The 23,661-nt window shown below is 36.6% G+C and overlaps 1 protein-coding gene and 1 non-coding gene across 2 annotated transcripts in view; one reads left to right on the forward strand and one right to left on the reverse strand.

Annotated features, from left to right (window-relative positions):
• FAT4 (FAT atypical cadherin 4) overlaps window positions 1-23,661 on the forward strand; it is a 173,996-nt gene that overhangs the window by 66,999 nt on the left and 83,336 nt on the right. The window contains exons 2-4 of the mRNA XM_027103666.1: window positions 7,600-7,731; window positions 19,190-19,451; window positions 21,310-21,660. Of these exons, the coding sequence (XP_026959467.1) occupies window positions 7,600-7,731; window positions 19,190-19,451; window positions 21,310-21,660 (745 nt within the window). The remainder of the gene's footprint in view (window positions 1-7,599; window positions 7,732-19,189; window positions 19,452-21,309; window positions 21,661-23,661) is intronic.
• Window positions 16,686-16,792, reverse strand: LOC113619312 (U6 spliceosomal RNA). The gene has a single exon (XR_003432345.1). It is a non-coding gene; the product is annotated as a U6 spliceosomal RNA (small nuclear RNA).

Here is a 23,661-nt window from a genome sequence, read left to right on the forward strand (position 1 = left end):
TATTTCTATCTTGATGTCTTTGTTTAATGAATGTTGCTCTCGATTCCCAAGTTTAATGTCAAGTCATAGAATGTTTCTTTGCACACACCACCCTGATGTCCCCCAGCACAAAGCCACTCACTGCATTGCAGGCAGACTCATACTTCACACACAGCCTCATCTCAGACAGGAAAGGTGGAGTTTTCCTTTTCAGAGTCAAAGGAAGTGACAGCTCATGCTTGATGGTTGTACTGATCCTGGTGTGGATTTCAGTTTTGTTACTTTGCTTTCAACTTCAACTTCTCACTTGAACCTCCATACAGAAAATTAAATGCTAGATTTCAGCATTTTGTTTCACGCTGATGAAATAAAAATTGTTTTGAGTGTAAGATTAGACTTTATCCTCACTGAATTTCAGTAGCACCTACACAGTATAAACTAGGGCATCGTTTAGCAAAGTGTTATTGGAGTGACATCATAATGACCTATTAAGGGTAATACACATTTGAATGACCTCAGTTATTTTTTCAGGTTTATTCATGACTTTTGTGGCGTTTAGTGTAGTTGTTTCTGAAGCAGTGATGGGCATTTCATAGGATCTTATATTCCAATCTCCCAACTGGGAGATTTCCTGAGTTGTTATTGTATATGTTTATATACAAGATGTTTTTCCTGAAGCTCTTTTAAATCATTCTTCTGAGTATAAGGTTATTGAATTATCATCAAGTATAATGTCATATCATAAAAATTATGCATGATGGCATCATGGACACACAAGAACTAGGAAATCAATGGAATTGGATTGGTTCTAAATATTATTGTCATATAGGGCAAATTTGATGAATACATTCCTTATATACCAATAACATATCTAATTTATTAAATTTGCTGAACATGTGACTCTAATAAAAATGTAAAAATAACCTGGGTTTGCTTTTAAAACAAATATCTCTGGAGAGAAAGTTACATGCTAGAGATGGATAAGTGAGAATGCAAAAATGAACAAGACAATTTTTGCCCTCAAAATTCTAGAAGTTACAAATTTGAGCAGTATAAATGATCTGTTAACCTTCACAACGACCAGTTTCTATAATATATAAATGTGTTAAAGAAATCAGAGCAAAAAATACTTCCCTTGAAATAAATATTTTTGGCAGAATTATTAATTAAAAAGGAGTGTTTAAATACAATCTGGTGGCATTATCACAATATCTTTGGAGGTAACACATGTGAACCCTAAGCATTATTTTTGGTGCAATGCTTTGTCACAATTTATGTGGTAATAGTAGTATTTGAGAAACTTGGAGTGTCAGTTTCACAAAAATAAAAAGGCAGTAATGTAAATAATTATGTTTGGCACTAAAAAAAGCAACTAATCAAGCACTATTTGCTGTGATATGTCTTCTTTTACTCTTTTATAGTTTATGTACTTTATGTCTGTCCCACCAACCATTTAGACTTTAGTCATTTCTGAAAATGAATATTACTGCATCTTTTGAGAAAAAGAAATAGCTTCTTTGTAGACATTTTAAAAGCAGTAACTTTTACTGATATCTACAGAGAATTTAGCTATAGTTTCTTTACTTGTAATGTATATCCACCACCTTCTTGCTGAATGTTTAATAGTCTTCCAGTGACATCAGTAAGGCAAACCTTCACAGATTATTTTCCCTTAATGTAAATATATATAAAGGAATTTAAAAATGAGCAAGATGGTGGATAAAGTAGTATTTGTAGGGTAGATAATCAAACATTAATTTCTACAAATATTATTTTCCTGTACACATCAAATGCATATTTTGTTTGAATGATCTCTGTCTTCATGCAAAGATTAGAGACAGTGGTCTAAGGCATATTATGCTGCTTGCTCCCTAGCCTGGTTCTTTCCACAGATCTCTGCAAAAATCAGTGGACTAGAGTTAAGAGGCTGACAATAGTTTTTCTTAGATAAATCACTTGACATTTCAATGCTTTGCTTTTGATTAGGAGATGAACTTGATGATATCTAAATTCCTTCTAAGAATTTTAATATTTCTTCTTGCAAATAAATGGATTCCTAAACCTTTGTTGTATTATAAATTTTACAGTCTTTCAAAAGAAAAAAAAAAGATTGTTTTCCAGAACATGTTATGTAGGTTGCAGGAAGACTGTGAATTAAAAATATGTTTTGGGGCATTTTTCATCCTGATTCACTAAGAACCACTTTATTTAGTTTGCAGAGAGATTGTGTATTTAAGAATATGTTTTTAATTGTGGTTGAGATAGTGATCACAATGCAATTATCAGTTTATTAACTGGAGAATGAGCTCATAATGGACCTTGATATTTTAGTCAATTCCTTAGCCTTGAATATAGTGTATTACTTCTGTAATATCAACTTAATTTAGTGAAATACCATATTTTATATTTACATATATGTAATGATTTGATCATTGCTATTGCTAACTAATAATAATAGTTTATTATTAAAAATATTATTATTAAAAATAATAATTTATTATGTATCTGTATTCTGATTTATTGACTTAAGAAATTAAAAGTAAATCCCCAAGATATAACATCATTCCTGATGCAGTGCAGAATAAAATGATAAATTGCATATAATAGGAAAAAATTTTTAAAGAGAAAAGCATTGTACTCATTTCATGGTAACTATTTGCACAGTAAGAGTTTTAGTTTTTAAATATCCATTTGGCTATTCAGCAAGTAGAATATCAAGGATTCTATTCCTTCAGCATAAATAAGTTTGGTGACAATATTTAAAGCCATATTTTTAATTAAGTTTTACCTTTACAAAACTACCAAAAGGCAAACCAATTTTTAATGAATTGATCATTAGCCTTAGCGCCTTAATCTCGGTCATATTTTTGTCTTTAAATATCATCATTTACCAAGGTTTCACTGTCTAGGGATCAGGTGTCTCAGCTTAGAAAGTCATTCTGAAGGTACCTAAATGGTAATGGAGTGATGGCCGTAGACAATACCTATGGTTCAGCCGTTAGCTGTAGCTGATGTTTTTGCTATGAATAAGTCAACCACAAAGCTACCAACTGCCTTTGTAATTGTAGCAGATGAAACCACATATGTTCCTTAAGGGTCAAATATCTAAGCACAAAGGTCAACATTTGATAGGCAGGCATAAAATATGCAAGTACCTTATCTTAATGGTGTAATGTTTCTTTCATCTTTGAGGGTCAATTTTCACCAACTTACAGAATTGATACCTTAAAATGTCCCCAGACTTAAGTGATGGAAGCTACTGGCAGTTTGTATTTGTTTTGTTTTCATTTAAAATACAGCCACTTGTGAAGGGAAGCTTCTGAGTTCAAAATGTGATATTTTTCAGACTTCCCTGGTGGTCCAGTGGTTAAGACTCTGTGCTTCCAATGCAGAGGTCATGGGTTTGATCCCTGGTCGGGGAACTAAGACCCCACATGTTCACAGCTTGGCCTAAAAAATAAAAAAATTATTTTTAAATATGATAGTTTTTACAAAATAATATTTAAATGCAATTATTTTGCTTATTTCAGATCCAAACAAATATAAAAACAGATGTAAAACACTAAAGGGGCAATGCTGGCACTAAAAGCTTAGCTCTCCTGTAGTTTTTTTTTTTTTTTTTTTGCGGTACGCGGGCCTCTCACTGCCGCGGCCTCCCCAGCTGCGGAGCAGCAGGCTCCAGACGCGCAGGCCCAGCGGCCATGGCTAAGGGGCCCAGCCGCTCCGCGGCACGTGGGATCCTCCCGGACCGGGGCATGAACCCGTGTCCCCTGCATCGGCAGGCGGACCCCCAACCACTGCGCCACCAGGGAAGCCCTATGCTGTAGTTTTTGGTGTGTCTTTTAAAAGAATGGAATGTATTTACCAACATATACTTTTTTTAGTTTAGGAATTATATCTTAGTTTTTAAATCTCAGAATTTTAAAATAAACCACTAATAGCCATTATCTGTATTATTTAAAGTTATCTAATTTGTACAGAAAGAAAGGACTCTTTAAAAATTATAATGTCTTAATTCTTATTTCCAGATATCTTCTCTAAACTTTTAATGTTTGACTCCTGTGTTTTATATGATAATATTTCAAAACAAATCATACCAAATCTTAGTCCAAAGAGGGGGTAGTAATGGAAAAAGACTCTCAGGTTGGTGGTAGATCCAAGAGAGTGAGCCAAGTGCATGTTAGGATCTGGACTTATCAAGAGAGATGATAACTGCCAAGGACAAGATGCAGGGCAGTTCAAAGAATTATCCATGGTGTGGGGAACTAACTTCGTGGAATCAAGATGTCAACAATATGATTTCCTGGAGGTAGTTGTAAATGTTTCTATTTGTACATATTTCCATGATCAAACTTCATTTCTTCCCTGCAAGGGACGGTGGCCGGTCTTATTTTCATCTTTTTTTGTTTTGTTTTTTTTGTTTTTTTTGCGGTACGCGGGCCTCTCACTGTTGTGGCCTCCCCCGTTGCGGAGCACAGGCTCCGGACGCGCAGGCTCAGCGGTCATGGCTCACGGGCCAAGCCACTCCGCGGCATGTGGGATCTTTCCGGACAGGGCACGAACCCGTGTCCCCTGCATCGGCAGGCAGACTTTCAACCACTGCGCCACCAGGGAAGCCCTCATCTGTATTTTTAATGACTAACATATACCCTTTATGTGATAGATCCTAAAATATTACATGGATAAATATTGGAATCAGTGACCACCTCATAGGTAAACAGAGTCCATGATCTTGGAATTCTTGGTAGTAGAAACATGGCACACTGAGTCAGAAGTGAAGGGATTGCAGGATGACACCTACTTACGCCAATAAGTTCAAATCTCCTCTCCTAGGTAATTCGTACTCCAGGCAATTGAGGGAATCTAGAGGAGTCATGCTGAAAGCTTTTCAGGAATACTTGAGGAAGTGTGAAGTGGAGAAGAGAGACTGGACAGTTAGAGAAAATATCCAGATTTTTCTTTAGAAAAGAATACAAAGTTTCAACTTTTTGATTGGCAAGCTGACACTGATTTGGAAAAAGCAGTCTGGCTTATTAAATGGATGACCTGTTGTATCCTTAACCAAAAATATAACCTTTGCATATATCAGATCCAATGATGAGATGTTCTAGATCTGTGCCTATAACTGGCTGATTCTAGATACATTCAGAAATGTTTAGTTTTGAACTCATTAATATTTAACTAAATTTATTCTTGCTAATAAAAAAGGAAACACTTTTCTGTACCTGAAGTGATGGAGTTGGCCAAAATTTCATAGAGAATACGTGATCACAGACTTCTAGAGCTGTATCTAGGAATCACCTAGTTCATTTTTTTTTTTAATTCTGACAAAGACTTATAGGCTGACCCAAGATTATATGGCTAGTTAGTTCATATGTAAGTGTTCCAAATTCCAGACAGGAATAATATGCACATTTGTAAAAATATATTTATATAGCTGTGACATACTTTTCAGATATGATTCATTTATTGAACACACACACACAAGCAAGGGAGGTATGTGTGGAGAGAGAGAAAGACAGGTTTGCATTGTAGTGAAGAAAACACTGACTTACTAGATCTTAACCTATGTACCTTTGGTTAACTCATTTCTCTAATGGAAGATAATAGTACCTGCCTCATAGGGCTCTTTTGAGGATTTTATATGTATATATGTGTGTGTGTGGATGCATGTATATATGTGTGTACACATATATATAACTTAAAACAGTGTTTGCCATGTGCATGTTAGTTATAACTATTAAAATATAGAAGGATCTTGTTCAGTTCATGCACTCATAATGAAGAATCTTTCTATTATACCCAACATGCTTCTAGTATGTGGTACAGGTCCTGATGTATCTTTGATGTCATGTTTAATTGGTGCCAGTCTAGATTCTCTTTACCCTCAATTTAGTGTTCTTCCTTCCCCCCACAGATATGAACATATACTTACATAAACACACACTCATATATGCATGTCACATATGCAGTCTCTCTCTGGTTCTGAGGAACACCTAGTTCTGTCCTGGTAGTTTGAAAACCAAGATCTACTTTTTGTTGAACGCTTCTCTCTGTACTAGTCATTGTGCCAGCATCATCAAGGTTTAGTCTTCATAAAATGCTCCAAGATAAATGTTATTATCCTAATTTTAAGATAAGGAGACTGAGGCTCAGAGAAATTAAGTGCTCGAGTTTCCCCAGTTAATAAGTTGCAGAGACAGAATCTGGACTCCGGTCTTTCTAATTCGAAAACTCATGTTGTTTACAACCTTGCAAGGAAGTTGGAAATGCTCCTTATAGACTGCAGTTTTAGCCATTGTGGATCTTTTCTAAAGGAAGTGGTGTAGAGAATGATGTCAGCCAAAAAAGAAGTGGCAGATTTCTAACTACTGAGGCTGTCTTAACCACTTCCTAGACTAATTTGAGCCACTAGCTATGATCAAAACTGTCCTGTTAAATGGTGGAACTATAATAATTATTTAGTACTGAATTTTGTACATTGTTTTCTGGGTTTTTCTTTTTTATCAATTGCTCATCCGTTTACTTGCCTAGCTTTCCTATATGTCCCACTCATTCCTTGCCAGAGAATAATGACAATCCTACCTATTACTTCTCCCTCCACCCAAGCCCGCCCTCCTCTCTTCCTGGAAAAGAAGAAACCAGAATTCTTTTGCTCTCTTCTAATATTCATACTCATCACTCTTGGATCTGATGGAGTTTTTACAGTGTAACTATAAAAGATGACATTTCATCCTAGGAGAAAAATGTCCTGGTTATATCTGAGCTAAATGGATGGATGGATTTTTCTCCATGACTTGATTTTGTGACCCAACTGGGGAAGCTTTCAGTTTTATTAGCAGCTGTCTCCCCTTTTCTTATCAGATATTCAGCTTTTAGCACCTAGCTGGAAAGAGAAAACACATGGTTTGAAGTTATTATTTAAACTTCACAAATTGTTATTTCTAAACAATTTTTCTTAGGTAGGGAAACAAATAGCTCTGACAAGGATCTTTCAAACAAAGCTGTTAATATTTGCAATTTATATGAATGCTGCATCTGAGTGGAATGATTGTTTAGCTTTGGTCACATTAAGATGTGTTGAAAGGAGTGGAAATAGAAAGAAAAGATGTGTGTAGTTTTCTTCCCCTAAAGATTGAGAGTTGACTTTAAAGGGAAAAATGCTGAGTGTTTCTTAAAACAAAATGTGAACTTCTTTATTTCCTTTGGACATTGGTTGCCAATATGTAAACATTTCAGGAAGAAATTTTATACAACCTCATCTGTGTGTCAGGCAACATTTAATGGTTGAAAGACAGTCCTAAGTCTCAACAATTCTTCACTGGTGCACAAATCTGGGGATTAAAATGACAGTTGATCGTGGACCTATTCTATTATAAACTCCAAGTTGATCATTTAAAGTCAGTTACGATCAACAAGTCAAATGATCTTTATTTGGCTTTTATATTTTTCTATAAATATTTCACAACTTTCTCTAGGGTATTTTCTGTTTTTGATGTCATATATGAAGGTTCTGATTCTTTTTGGAAGGACTATTTGAATAGACTCTTGGTATACAATTTAATTGGTATCTTGCAGACATATGCAATATTCATACATTGTTTCTTTCTCTCCTTGTAGGTAGAAATAACACTTCAGGATATCAATGACAATCCACCAGTGTTCCCAACCGACATGCTGGATCTCACAGTGGAGGAGAACACTGGAGATGGCTCTAAGATTATGCAACTAACAGCCATGGATGCTGACGAGGTAGTTCAGACACCCTCTCTGAATTTTTGAAACCTAGTATTCCAGTGATCTATCAAATTTCTATTGTATGTTGACAACATTTATTTCCTAATAACTAAGGTAAAGCGTTGTGTGCTCTTTTCCAAAGAAATTAAGTAATTCTTGAAATATGATATAGGAATGCTAAAATAAAGACTGTCTAGTCATGATTTTCCTTTGATCAGCAATTAACAACTCAGTTCATTGCTGGCTACATTTTGGATTTCTTAGCCAAATTATTTTAATTTCTCAAATAGTAAAAAATTCCTACAGAAATATCTTATTTTTTAATTCTAGTATCACTCCCATTTGCTATCTTATAACATATATAGCTAAGAATTTATTTTTTACTTGTAATTGAAAAAAGCAAATTATTTAAAATTAAAAAAATATTAAGGCTACCTTGCAACTTTTCATTTAATTTGCATATATACATATATATATATAATTTAATTATACATATATATATATAATTATAGCCTTATATATTTTAAGGAAATTATCTAGGTAGCTAATGAGTTTTCAATTCCATTAATAAACAGAAATTTCTTTCCTAGTGGTAAATTGAAATTTGGGGGCACAATCTAGATTTCTACCTTCTGTATTTATATTTTAAGTTTAGCTAATGCTCCAAATGGCATGGCAGCTTATATAATTTGTAATTTACATTTTTCCCATTAAAAAAATAATATCACTTGTTTTCTCCTTCTTGCTAGCTAAAGGGTTTAATGAATGTTCTAGAGTTTTGGAAAGAGGAATAACGTTCCCCTACACTAGTATCCCCTTTCTCTTTAAGCTAAGCCCCAAACAGGTCAGATAATTTAATTTCCTTACCCTAAGTTAAAATCCAGAAGTATCTGAAAACTTGATTTTTGGCTTATTTATTTGACTTTAAAAAGGTAAATAGCGGGTTCGAGCCCCGGTCCGGGAAGATCCCACATGCTGCAGAGTGGCTGGGCCTGTGAGCCATGGCTGCTGAGCCTGCGCGTCTGGAGCCTGTACTCCACAACGGGAGAGGCCACAACAGTGAGAGGCCCGCATACCGCAAAATCAAACAAAAGAAAACGAATATATAAATATATGTATAATTGAATCACTTTGCTGTGCAGCAGAAATTAACACAACATTGTAAATCAACTATACTTCAGTAAAATAAAATTAAAAAAAAAAAAAAAGGGCTTCCCTGGTGGTGCAGTGGTTGAGAATCCGCCTGCCGATGCAGGGGACACGGGTTTGTGCCCCGGTCCGGGAAGATCCCACATGCCGTGGAGCGGCTGGGCCCGTGAGCCATGGCCGCTGAGCCTGTGCGTCCGGAGCCTGTGCTCCGGGAGAGGCCACAACAGTGAGAGGCCCGTGTACCGCAAAACAAAAAACAACAAAAAAAAGGTAAATAATTCAATAGCAGACTAATATTTAACAGCCAGTACAGAAATATAATGACTTAGTCATTTATACATTTTGCCAAATTTCTTTTTCCCAAGAAAAAGGAAACAAAATAAAGCAAGGGCGTTTAGGTAATTGTAGTTTTCTACTGAAAAAGATTTGGTGTTTCAAGTTTAGTACCTTCTACTCAATTTTATATAGAGAAAAGTTTATTCCCAACTCCAGCTACTATTAAGAGTTGTGTGCAGAATATTTCTATTATTATTGATAGATATGAAATATCATCACCTATAATTTAGTAAATACTGCATTTCCTTAAAGCTCATCATTGATAATATATATTTGGATAGCTCAATTCATAAAACTTCATTATCTCTTATTTAGCAAAATAACTAAAAATCAACAACAGAAAAGAAGCTCATGCAATTGCTATAAACCTACGCAATCGATACATCAAATAATTGTAACAACTGCTCTGTTAGTTATACTCTCTGTAGAAACAGAACAAATAAACCTCATTTATTTCAAGTGATTTATCCAAGGCAGGAAGCAATAATATGTTAATTATAATATATATATATTCCGATGGGATACACTAGTCTCTTAAGAACTGATTGTTTGAAAGAGATGCCAACATTCAACCCTTTTAATACTATTACGTTGATACTGTTATAATTTTATTTTCCCCTGTACTTTTTCTTTTCACGATATGACAGAGAAGGGTTAATACAAATGCAGTGCTACCTGTGTGTTTATTTTTCTCTCTTTAACTTTTCTGTGTGTGTGTATGCCCACACACACTTGCATTGTCTTCAAGTTCATCTTTTGAGATGTGTTTATATTTATGATGAAATTTGAAGAAGGCTGGGAAAGTCCTTATAGTGTACTTGTTTTATTTCTATTGAGTTTTGTTTTTTAAGTTAAAAAAATGTAAGTAACCATGCTGGTGTTATCCTGAGATGTTCCAGTTTTTCTTTTTTTTTTTAATTACTAAATGTAAGGTGATGATAGCGAGGCTATGCAAGAAGTGCATTTGAGGTGAGAAAGGGTGGGGAGTTACAGGGGCAGAAACGGGTAAAGTTATAAAGCAGGAATAACTAGGGAAAAGAAAGAATTGTTTGCCATTCAGGGGGCGGTAGGGATGTTGACAATTTGTGCAGGATGTGACTGCACCTGAAGGCATAAAAATCACCACTGAGTATTTTGTAATAGGACCTGTATGCGGGGGCAAGGAGAGGTGGGGTGGAAGGAGGAAAAGGCAGCAGAGGATGGAAGGGAGGAAATAGTTTCACCTGCAACTTTAAAGAAAAGAAGGGGAGGAGACCTTCAAGATGGTGGAGGAGTAAGATGTGGAGATCACCTTCCTCCCCACAAAAACATCAGAAATACATCTACATGTGGAACAACTCCTACAGAACACCTACTGAACGCTGGCAGAAGACCTCAGACTTTCCAAAAGGCAAGAAACGTCCTACGTACCTGGAGAGGGCAAAAGAAAAAAGAATAAACAGAGACAAAAGAATAGGGATGGGACCTGCACCAGTGGGAGGGAACTGTGAAGGAGGAAAGGTTTCCAAACACTAGGAGCACCTTCGTGGGCGGAGACTGCGGGTGGCGGAGGGGGGAAGCTTCGGAGCCGCAGAGGAGAGCGCAGCCACAGGGGTGCGGAGGGCAAAGAGGAGAGATTCCCGCACAGAGGATCGTTGCCGACCAGCACTCACCAGCCCGAGAGGCTTGTCTGCTCACGCGAGGGGCGGGCGGGCCTGAGAGCTGAGGCTCCGGCTTCGGTCGGAGCGCCCGGAGAGGTCTGGCGGCGTGAACACAGCCTGAAGGGGGCTAGTGCTGCACAGTTGGCCAGGACGGAGTCCGGGGAAAAGTCTGCAGCTGCCGAAGAGGCAAGAGACCATTGTAAACAAGCTCCAGAGAAGAGCGCGAGCTGCGGCTACCAGCGCGGACCCCAGAGGCAGGCATGAAACACTATGGCTGCTTCTGCAGCCACCAAGAAGCCTGTGTGCGAGCACAGGTCACAATCCACACCTCCCCTCCCGGGAGCCTGTGTAGCCTGCTACTGCCAGGGTCCCGGGATCCAGGGACAACTTCCCTGGGAGAACGCACGGCACACCTCAGGCTGGTGCAACGTCATGCTGGCTTCTGCCGCCGCAGGCTCGCCCCACATCCGTACCCCTCCCTCCCCACGGCCTGAGTGAGCCAGAGCCCCCACAGTCAGCAGCTCCTTTAACCTGGTCCTGTCTGGGTGGGAAGAGATGCCTTCAGGCGACCTACACGCAGAGGCGGGGCCAAATCCAAAGCTGAACCCTGGGACCTGTGCAAACAAAGAAGAGAAAGGGAAATCCCTCTCAGCAGCTCAGGAGCAGCGGAGTAAATCTCCACAGTCAACTTGACGTACCCTGCATCTGTGGAATACCTGAATAGACAACGAATCATCCCAAATTGAGGAGGTGGACTTTGGGAGCAACGATATATATATATTTTTCCCTTTTCTCTTTTTGTGTGTATGTGTATGCTTCTTTGTGTAATTTTGACTGTATAGCTTTGCTTTTACCATTTGTCCTAGGGTTCTGTCTATTTCTTTGTTGTTGTCGTTGCTTTTTGTTTGTTTTAGTATAGTTTTTAGCGCTTGTTATCATTGGCGGATTTGTTTTTTGGTTTGGTTGCTCTCCTTTTTCTTTCTTTGTTTTTTTTAAATTATTTTTATTTTTAATAATTATTTTTTATTTTAATAACTTTATTTTATTTTTTCTTTCTTTCTTTCTTTTTTTCTCCCTTTTCTTCTGAGCCGTGTGACTGACAGGGTCTTGCTGCTCTGGCTGGGTGTCAGGACTGTGTCTCTGAGGTGGGAGAGCCGAGTTCAGGACATTGGTCCACCAGAGACCTCCCGGCTCCATGTAATATCAAATGGTGAAAGCTCTCCCAGAGATTATAAGAAAATTATAAGACACTGATGAAAGAAATGAAAGATGATACAAACAGGTGGAGAGATATACCGTGTTCTTGGATTGGAAGAATCAACATTGTGAAAATGACTATACTACCCAAAGCAACCTACAGATTCAATGCAATCCCTATCAAACTACCACTGGTATTTTTAACAGAACTAGAACAAAATATTTCACAATTTGTATGGAAACACAAAAGACCCCAAATAGCCAAAGCAATCTTGAGAAAGAAAAACTGAGGAATCCAGCTCCCTGACTTCAGACTATATGACAAAGCTACAGTAATCAAGACAGTAAGGTACTGGCACAAAAACAGAAATATAGATCAATGGAACAGGATAGAAAGCCCAGAGATAAACCCACGCACATATGGTCACCTTATCTTTGGTAAAGGAGGCAAGAATATACAATGGAGAAGAGACAGCCTCTTCAATAAATGGTGCTGGGAAAACTAGACAGCTGCATGGAAAAGAATGAAATTAGAACACTTCCTAACACCATATACAAAAATAAACTCAAAATGGATTAAAGACCTAAATATAATGCCAGACACTATCAAACTCTTAGTGGAAAACATAGGCAGAACACTCTATGACATAAATCACAGCAAGATCCTTTTTGACCCACCTCCTAGAGAAATGGAAATAAATCAAAAATAAACAAATAGGAACTAATAAAACTTAAAAGCTTTTGCACAGCAAAGGAAACATAAACGAGACGAAAAGACAACCTCAGAATGGGAGAAAATATTTGCAAATGAAGCAACTGACAAAGGATTAATTTCTAAAATTTACAAGCACCTCATGCAGCTCAATATCAAAAGAACAACCCAATCCAAAAATGGGCAGAAGACCTAAATAGACATTTCTCCACAGAAGATATACAGATTGCCAACAAACACATGAAAGGATGCTCAACATCACTAATCATTAGAGAAATGCAAATCAAAACCACAATGAGGTATCACCTCACACCAGTCAGAATGGCCATCATCAAAAAATCTACAAACAATAAATGCTGGAGAGGGTATGGAGGAAAGGGAGCCCTCTTGCACTGTTGGTGGGAATGTAAATTGATACAGCCACTATGGAGAAGTGTATGGAGGTTCCTTAAAAAACTAAAAAAAGAACTACCATACAACCCAGCAATGCCACTATTGGGCATATTCCCTGAGAAAACCATAGTTCAAAAAGAGGCATGTACCACAATGTTCATTGCAGTGTGATTTACAATAGCCAGGACATGGAAGCAACCTAAGTGTCCATCGACAGATGAATGGATAAAGAAGATGTGGCACATATATACAATGGAATATTACTCAGCCATAAAAGGAAACGAAATTGAGTTATTTGTAGTTAGGTGGATGGACCTAGAGACTGTCATACAGAGTGAAGTAAGTCAGAAAGAAAAAAACATATACCGTATGCTAACATATATATAGAATCTGAAAAAAAGAAAATGGTTCTGAAGAACCTAGGGGCAGGACAGGAATAAATATGCAGATGTAGAGAATGGACTTCAGGACATGGGGAGGGGGAAGGGTAAGCTGGGAGGAAATGAGAGAGTGGCATGGACTTATATATACTACCAAATGTAAAATAGCTAGTGGGAAGCAGCTGCATAGCACAGGGAGATCAGCTCGGTGCTTTGTGACCACCTAGAGGGGTGGGATAGGGAGGGTGGCAAGGAGATGCAAGAGGGAGGAGATATGGGGATATATGTATATGTAGAGCTGATCCACTATTTTATAAAGCAGAAACTAACACACCATTGTAAAGCAATTATACTCCTATAAAGATGTTTAAAAAGAAAGAGAAAAAGGGAAGACATTTTTGGAAAACTGCTTTTGGACTCTTATGTTTAAAATTTTAAGCCCCTGAGGTTGTTTTCCTTCTTGGATATGTTTTCTCTTAAATTTTTTAGTAGCATTTTAATGACTACTGACTATTTCCAATCCTGGCTTTAGAAACCAATTTCTTTGGCTCTATGCCATGCATAAGGGATACCTAGGCTTCCTATGGCATTCAGAATTATTGGCTGTTTCCTTTTTTGAATGGTTTATAATAAATTAATATTAATGCTTTTAGGTAAACCTTCTATCTTCTTCTCTATTGTCAGCTCCTTACCTCTTAGTTAAATTTGAAAATATGTGTATATATATATATATATATATATATGTTTGAAATGTTTTCTCTCTAACCAAATCATGGCTCTGTTTTCTTTCTTCATCTAGTTTTGAGTAGGAATCAATATTGAAAGCAAGGAGTTGCTTTTACTTTGTGGCCAGCATTAAATTGTCACACAACTATCCAGTAGATTGATTTTGCAAGATTAATAGAATTCTTTAAAATGCTAAGATTATGTAGGTAATCAGCAAATTATGTCCATATATTCTTTAGTTTATACACTTGTCCTTAATTACTAAATTGAACATAAAAATATTAGTATGTTAGAGAAACTAGTAGGTCACTGAATAGTAATGCCTGGGTAAAGGAATCAGTTTTAGAAAGCAACATATACACGTTGAACGTAATTTAAATATCTTTTGAAACATGTGTTGGATCAAGATACACATCTCTCAGAAGCATGTGACTTTGTCAGTCTCTTGTTTCCTTCGATAAACAGAATTATTATGCTTGTAATTGGCCAGGATACTCAAGCTTTGTTCCATGGTACCATATGTGTTTTTGAAAATACTACTTAAGTTCATAAAATGCATTTGCAATTTATAGCTATTTACTTTTAGAATTCCTTCCACTTACTTTTGTCTCTGTGGTTCCTCAGGAGAGTGGAGTATTTTTAAACAGCATTATTTCCACTGGGCTACAGCTGAAATACGATATTTGTTTCTTGTAGCATTGCTGATACTGCATATTTGGAATATTAAATAAATAGCCTTTTCAAAAGACCTAATTAAATCATTACTCTTGGCTACACATTTTCAGACATTCACTAGAACTACTAATGCACCACATCAGCTGATTTTTAAAGTGAAAAAGATGGTTTATCGACATAGTCTGTTGCTTTTGCTTCTGTTCAGAAGAATTATCATAAGTTTAGGAGTATTAATTATTATAGTCATTTTGCAGACAGGACATTTCTCAATTTCAAACCATTTGTACAATAGCTTGAAATGTTTTTGTATCTTGGCTTTCCCCTAGTTTCCAAATTCCATTTTAGTAGGTCAGAATTGAGTGTAGCTGTTTTTCCCTGGACTGTTTTACCAGAATAATCGAATTCCTTGTGAAATTGAGCAAATGGTACAGAATGTGGTCAGATTAGAAGTCTAAAATTCTTATTGAATGTTTTTGTTAAACCATACAATTATAATAAATATATTAGATACTTTATGTACACCTGAATATACAAGATAAATGTGCATAGTATGTTAAACCCAGCTGTTCCATTACTAAATTAAAATGTTCTTTGAGGCATTCACGTTACTAAATTTTAAGATTAGCTTAGGGAATGCAGTACAAATATAGCAAATGCCACTAAATGTAAATTTTGAAAGAGTATTTTTGCCTTCAACTGTTAGAAATCATCCCCTTATGTGTTTGGTCACGAAGATAAAATATATTTAACCTGTGATGGAAAAGATGTATGGAAACTTCAGCTGCTGAAATTTCCCAGCATGTCAGCTTTATAGTCTAAACACCCTAAATTTATGTTCTTCCTAATATCTTCTGGAGAGTTCTTAGCCTGTATATTTTAATAAATACCTTGCTATAGCTTAATATGGTAAAAAAAGTATATTTGTTTTATGTGAGTATATTTAAATCAAAAAGCAATTTTTGAAGTTGACAATTCCAACACTACTTATACCTCAGTGTCAAGACTCAATACTACATATTAACAGGAAATCAGAAAATATTTTCCCTGGGATATATAGCAACTCTAATCAAATTTTTACTTAAATTATTTATTTGCAAACAACTTAGTCATCAAATACATTTAACTTCTTGTATTCCTTTTATAAGAAAATAATTAAAATAGGACTAAAAGTAACAATTAGCATTGTCATACACTTAAAGCTTCTCAAGGATTTTTCTAGGTCCTTTACACATATGAGTGCCTTTAATCCTCAGAGCAGCCCTATGTGGCAGGTATTATTACCAACCCTATTGTCCAGGTAAGGAAACGTTGGCTCAAAGAGGTTAGGTAGTGGCCCAATGACACACAATTAATAAGTAGTAGAGCAAATATTCAAGCCCAAAACTATGACTCCAGAGCATCAGATCTCAGCCAGTACAGTGTATAATATTTAACTCAATATTTCAATTATAATATACATATATGTAAACATATCTAAATCAAACTGCTCATAATTGCAACAATATATAGGTAAGTTTATAAGAGATTTTTAAATACTGTAAAGTTGTCATCCTCCATCATCAAATCCAGATGGGTGCTTAATTTTTTTTTTATTAATTTTTGTTTGAGTACAGTTGCTTTACAACGTTGTGTTAGTTTCTGCTGTACAGCAAAGTAAATCAGCTATATGTATACGTATACCCCTTCTTTTTTGGATTTCCTTCCCATTTAGGTCACCACAGAGCACTGAGTTCCCTGAGCTATACAGTAGATTCTCTTTAGAAAAATATGGAACACTTCACAAATTTGTGTGTCATCCTTGCGCAGGGGCCATGCTGATCTCCTCTGTATCGTTCCAATTTTAGTATATGTGCTGCCGAAGCGAGCACTGGATGCTTTAATTTTAATTTCCCTTAATTTCTTTATTTTTGACGCTGCTAAAATCTGTTCTTTCTTGAAACCTTCCCTTTAACCTCTGTGGCAGGCTGTCCTCTGGGTCTCCTAGGTCCTTCCCCCTCTTCTTCCCGTAGTCCCTGCCCCTTCTTCCCATTCTCTAAATGTAGTATTCAATCTTTATGCTGCTGTTCCTTTCTTGGTCTATTCTAATTTAAATCCTCAACAAATCTTGTGGCCTCAACTGTGACCTACATTTATCGACCTTCAGATAGTTTTATGAAACCCCTTTTCAAATCTCTGACCACACAACCATTTCTATGGTTATGACCATTGCCACATAACCATTTCTATGAAACTGTCCTTCAATTGCTTAACATACTATACATAAAATTATAAAATTTCACTGTATACTTTCTCCTGCATCAAAGCAGATCTTATCCAGAGATATCTTCAGCAACAGTATTCTCCTAATTCACAGCCAAAGTAATTTGAAATTAATTTTTTTTCCTTCTGTTTCACTTTTACACCCATTGCCTGGAGTTGTTAAAAGAAAGAAGTGAGACTGAGTGAAGTAAGTCAGACACAGAAAAAAAAATATCATATTTTTTATATTTGGAAACTAAAAAAAGGTACAAATGAACTTACTTACAAAACAAAAGTAGGGTCACAGATGTAGAAAACAAACTTATGGTTACCAGGGGATAAGGGCAGTGGGGAGGGATACACTGGGAGTTTTGGATTGACATACACACATTACTATACATAAAATAGATAACTTATAAGAGCCTACTGTATAGCACAGGAAACTCTACTCAATATTCTGTAATGGCCTATATGAGAAAAGAACCTAAAAAAAGAGTGGAGATATATATATATATATATAAAAAACTGATTCACTTTACTGTACACCTGAAACTAACACAACATTGTAAATCAACTGCAATTAAAAAAAAAAAGAAAGAAATGAGGATATAGGGGAATGTTGAACAAATGAGAGGTATTGTTACTGTTACTTCTATATCCAATAACCTATCAGATCTTAACTAATTTGTCCTGTGTATTATGTTTGGTACATAATAATTGAGAGTCTCATTTCTAGAGCAAGATAGCCAGGGTTCATATTTCTTTGTCTCAGTTTCTTTATCTTCAAAATTGGGATAATAATAGTACTTACCCAACTGGATCACCTTTAAGTATCTAAATAATTAGTGCCCATGAAGTGATGTGCTCAGAGCAGTGCTTAGCACTTAATAAACACTTAATAAATGTTGTATTTTTCTCAACTTTTCCATTCCTTCTGCCAAATTCCTAGTTCATACCTCAGATTTTGAGTGCTACAGCTCTAAGATCTGAGAGAAAACAAGAATGGATTCCTGCTTTCATTTTACAGAACAGGGACTTAGAACCAGAAAATACTACAGATTGTATAGAGTTTCATCTTGAGGAAATAAAGCCCCAGTCTCTTGGGGCCAAACTTCATTCACTGTCTCCCTTCTCTGGCCTCTCTTCATTCTAGTCCATCCTACACTATTGAGAGCCTTAAAAGATTGTTTTCGATTAAAACAAGATTAGTGGTTTCTTGGCTATACAATTCAATGTGTGTTACAACTGAGATTCTCCAACATACACCCATCATCTAATAGTTTAGCTTGATTTTTCTTCCTTTATTTTAGATTTAAACTCTCCACACTACCAAATTGGTCAAAATAATCCCCGTCTGGTTCTTACAGTGCTTATTGCAAGCCTCCATTTAGTGCCTGATTTGTTTAATACCTTTTCATGTTGGACCAGAAGGAGCATGAGCTCAGAGTCAGGCAGACTAGGGTTTGAAATCCACGCTCACTCTTACAGTGTGACTCTGCATAAGTTACCTAGCATCTCGGAACCCCGTGTCTTCATTTGAGGAATCGTATCTCATGGAGCTGTGAATTGAAGCGAGATAATGCATACTTAGTGCTGTCACTAGGCCTGGCACAGAGCAAGCCTTTAGCAAACCTCTGGTTATGTGGTTAATAGTATTAGCATCATTCGTACTTTCCATGTGTATATTTTAAGAATTAAAAAACATATAAATACTGAAGGTTGAGATTTGTTGTGTTATTTAATGGAGTGAATGGTATATATAAATACTGAAGGTTGAGATTCATTGTGTTATATAAATACTGAAATATACATATAAATACTGAAGGTTGCGATTTGTTGTTATTTAATGGAGTGAATGGTGAAAGACTAGGTAATACACTACTCTGGCTTGTTACCTTTTGAAATCTTACAGTATCATGTGAAATTAAGCCCCAAAGCTTCACTTTGTCAAATACGTATTCAGCACAAGGAGTGGTATTCTTGGTGTTCTATTTCTAGCAGTTCAGATACTCATCTTTTTTTCCTAGGGTGCAAATGCTCTTGTCACATACACAATCATTAGTGGAGCCGATGACAGTTTCCGAATTGACCCTGAATCTGGAGATCTGATAGCTACCAAGAGGTTGGACAGGGAACGCCGTTCCAAATATTCCTTGCTGGTTCGTGCAGATGACGGCCTTCAGTCCTCAGATATGAGAATAAATATCACTGTCAGCGATGTGAATGACCACACACCCAAGTTCTCCAGGCCTGTGTACTCTTTTGACATCCCAGAAGACACTACCCCAGGTAGGTGGCACGCCCATAAGTGTATTGGCAAGGATCACCTTTGACTACAATTATGGACTATGTTTTGGCTACTCTTAAATTGTGACCAGTTTTTACCATATGCTACCAAGTATAAATGCTGGATTTTGAAATATTTTAATTAACCATCTTCACTACAATTCCCAAACAAATTTCTAGACTTTTGAGAGCAAATGAAGGTAGCCAATCATCTGATTACTAATTACAGATATTTCTGTTTCTGAAAGTATTTGTGACATGCATTGTGGATTTTTCTGGTAACCATAGTTTTGATAGCATTTTTCCACTTTAAAAACGTCTGATGTTCACTTTGTTATAAAACGGAAACTAACACATCATTGTAAAGCAATTATACTCCAATAAAGATTAAAAAAAAAGTCTGATGTGAATATTTTGCTGTGCATAGAAAGAGCAAAGAAAAGCACATGAAAACCTGTCAATACTGGTTCTAACACTTACTAGCTGTGTGAACCAGGGCAGTGTATTCATTTCTCTTAGCTTCAGTTCATCCTGCTGTATATGGAAACGATTCCTGTTAGAATTAGGGTAAAACGTATATAAGTTTGCTAACATGGGGTTCGAGGATTAGCAGATGCTCAATAAATGTTAGTAAAATAGGAATCCTGAATTCCCACCTTGTCTATTTGAACATATTATGCTGTGACTGTTGAATTTGAGTACCCCAAATCCATGTAATTGGTGTGGGTATGCTTCCTTCCCACTACTGGAAATTCTTATCTAAAACTGAAATTGAATTCTGAATTACATTTGGAGTGAGTTTGGAATAAGGCATATGTTTTAGAAACTCATTTGACAGAGGAGTGAAACATTTATAGAAGCCTACTTCTCACTACAGTCCCCAAGATGAGTTATGCATGTCCTTCATGTAATTCCCATTACGTTTCTTTCTCGCCTTAATTCTAGCAATGGTCATGATACTGACCAGGGTTCATGGCCTTCCCCAATCAATAGAAATTGACTAGAGGCCAGACAAGAAATTCAGGCTAGGCTTTTTTGGGGCCCCTGCCCCAGCAGGAAGGAGCAAAAACAAGTAACAGGTTCCCTTGCTCGCTCAGCAAGCTGCTTCCTTATGTGGGGTCAGGGTAGGGGTGTGCCCAGGGGTCGGGACAGAGGGGTGGCTTAGGTGTTCTGCCCACCTATTTGTGGTGCTGAGTGCAGGGGGCATGCGCAGTACCCTGCTTTTGCTCCCAACACCCAGTTTTTGCTCCTGGCTCTTCAGAAGTGGCAGTTGGTTTTTTTGGTCTTTTTTTATCTCTTGGTCCAGAATTTGCCCCAACTGGGCATGCACACAGTTATTTTCAGTCCCATATAGTTTCTCTGTATTTGTTTTGCTTGAGGAGAGGTGTGTGCCGGTGTAAGCCCTGCAGCACTGCAGCAAATGGCCCCAGGTCCCAGCCTGTCTCGGTCATATGAGCTGTCAACTGGTATCCCCTCAGCATAAGTTTGTATCATTGCTTGGAATTCCCAGTTCCTGACACTAGCAATGGGCCCCAATATATGCTCATTGAATTCATCAATATGTTTATGGATTGGTAGTGCCAGGTAGAAAAATAATGTCCGAAGTAGTGTTCATTCCCCAGAACATTTACATTGCAACATAAGATCTACTGGATATCTAATACGCTATACATTTTGATACTATTTGGGAATGTTGGTATCGGGTGTTAATGTAGAAATCTACAGAATGTTGTGTTCATTATATTTTCATAGTACTTCTCTAGTTAAAATACTTTACTGTAGAAATAAAGTTTTTGATATCATAAGTATTCTCTTAGCAATACCCTGCCCCATTAATTTTAGACTCTTATTTTTCTGATAGGTTCTTTGGTAGCAGCTATTTTAGCTACAGACGATGACTCTGGTGTGAATGGAGAAATTACATATATTGTAAATGAAGACGATGAAGATGGCACATTTTTCCTGAATCCAGTTACCGGAGTCTTTAATTTGACTCGAATATTAGATTATGAAGCACAGCAATATTATATTCTCACTGTCCGAGCTGAAGATGGTGGGGGACAATTTACTACCATTAGGGTTTATTTCAATATACTAGATGTAAATGATAACCCACCCATTTTCAGCTTGGATTCATACAGCACATCTTTAATGGAGAATCTACCTCTAGGATCTACTGTTCTTGTGTTTAATGTTACTGACGCGGATGATGGTATGTACTTTATTTTATATACTTAAACTTTATTAAAAAATATCGTCAGCTTCATTTCGTATTTCTTTACTGTGTGCAGCTGTCACAAAATTGCATTTTGTAAGTATAGGTCCAAAGTTGAGGAATAGATTATAATTTAACTATACAGGATGAAAAGATTAAGTATTTTGTTAGTTAATATCTTATTTATAACAGTTACACTGCATGCATTGTTATCATCTTATAAGCTTTTTAAACTTTATCTTTCTTTTTTTCTCCCTAACTGTATGACACTATTGCAGGTTAGCAATGTAGAAGTCATAAAACAGCTTTTTGGTAGGTTTATGTCAGATAAATAACTATTTGCTTACATATATTCTTTTAACATGAAAAGGATAAAATATGGATGCAAAAGGAAAACCAAAGTCTCAAAAAATACTTAGAATGCGTGATTAGTTTTATATTTCTTTTTTTTTTTTTTTTTTGCGGTCTGCGGGCCTCTCACCACTGTGGCCTCTCCCGCTGTGGAGCGCAGGCTCAGCGGCCATGGCCCACGGGCCCAGCCACTCCGCGGCATGTGGGATCTTCCCGGACCGGGGCACGAACCCGTGTCCCCTGCATCGGCAGGCGGACTCTCAACCACTGCGCCACCAGGGAAGCCCTAGTTTTATATTTCTGACTGAAAATTGCTCAGAGTATTTTAGCAAGCTTTCATGCTTTGTCTCAAAGGACAGTCTCAGATCTCTTTAATTTATGCTATATAATCCAGTTGAGATTTTACATTAAATCTAGACTTTACAATGTTTGATTTTTGCTTGATTTTTATTTATTTATTTGAAAAACTTTATTTTAAAATAGGACTCCCTTGGTCTTTCTTCTAAGACTAACTTGTATATACAAATATCAGATAATATAGGCTCAGAGATAACATTGTACAGATTATCAGTCTTTAACTAAACTGTTTGGAAAGTTAGTACCTTGTTTTCCCTTCCACTGGATGCAGCTAAATGTTCATTCAGTTGAGAAAACAAGGGACATTATTTTAAGAGGAAATGGGTCTCTAGCCCAAGGATATGCCTCGTGACATAGGCATATCAACCTTAATTTAGAATTTCCTGGTTCTTGCTGACTTAAATTATTTATGTAATCTCAGAGTACCATTCTATCTCAGCATTCTGCTCTATACTTAGTTTCCTTTCAGGAGTGTCCAGAATTGCCACTTCGAAAGATATGAGAGGCAAAGAGCACAGTATTTTTAATTCATGAGACTGCTTTCTTTAGAATTCATTAAGTACATTTTGAAGTTTTCCCCTCTTATTAAGCACAGTTAATATTGGACACATAAATATACCTAAAATAGAAGTGCCCATAATGTTAGTTCTAGAAATTGCTAATAATATTAGTAACAATAACCGACAATTGTCAAATACAGGTTGTCCCTTGGTATCTGCAGGGGATTGGTTCCAGGACCCCTACTGGTACCAAGATCCAAGATGCTCAAATCCTTTATGTAAAGTGGTGTAGTATTTGCATATAATCTATGCACATCCTCCCATATAGATTACTAGATTAGTTATAATACCTAATACAATATAAATGCTATGTAAATAGTTGCCAGTGCATGGAAAATTCAAGTTTTTCTTTTTGGAAATGTTTGGAATCTTTCTTTCCCAAATATTTTTGATCCATGGTGGTTGAATCCGTGGATGGGGAACCAGCAAATGTGATGGGCCACCTGTCCTTAGTATGTACCCAGTCCTGGCCTAAGAACATTGCTCAGTCTATTTCATGTACATCAGCCCAGCTCTGTAATTGTCTACCATTAGGCTTTATACACAACTGAGGTTAATCTTTATTTTGGATGTTTATTTCTCTATTATTATTGATATAAACTTAATTAATTTACCTGATCTCTGGATATGAACTTTTTTTATTGGTTCCAACTTTTCTGTAGTGAAGAATTATCTGCCAGGTTTCATTGTGACTTATTTATTATGTATTAGAGAGAGTCCATTGTATCAT

Source organism: Aethalodelphis obliquidens, unplaced genomic scaffold (genome assembly GCF_003676395.1).
Source record: "Aethalodelphis obliquidens isolate GAN/ISIS:26980383/991018 unplaced genomic scaffold, ASM367639v1 scaffold6, whole genome shotgun sequence".
Classification (NCBI taxonomy): Eukaryota; Metazoa; Chordata; class Mammalia; order Artiodactyla; family Delphinidae; genus Aethalodelphis; species Aethalodelphis obliquidens.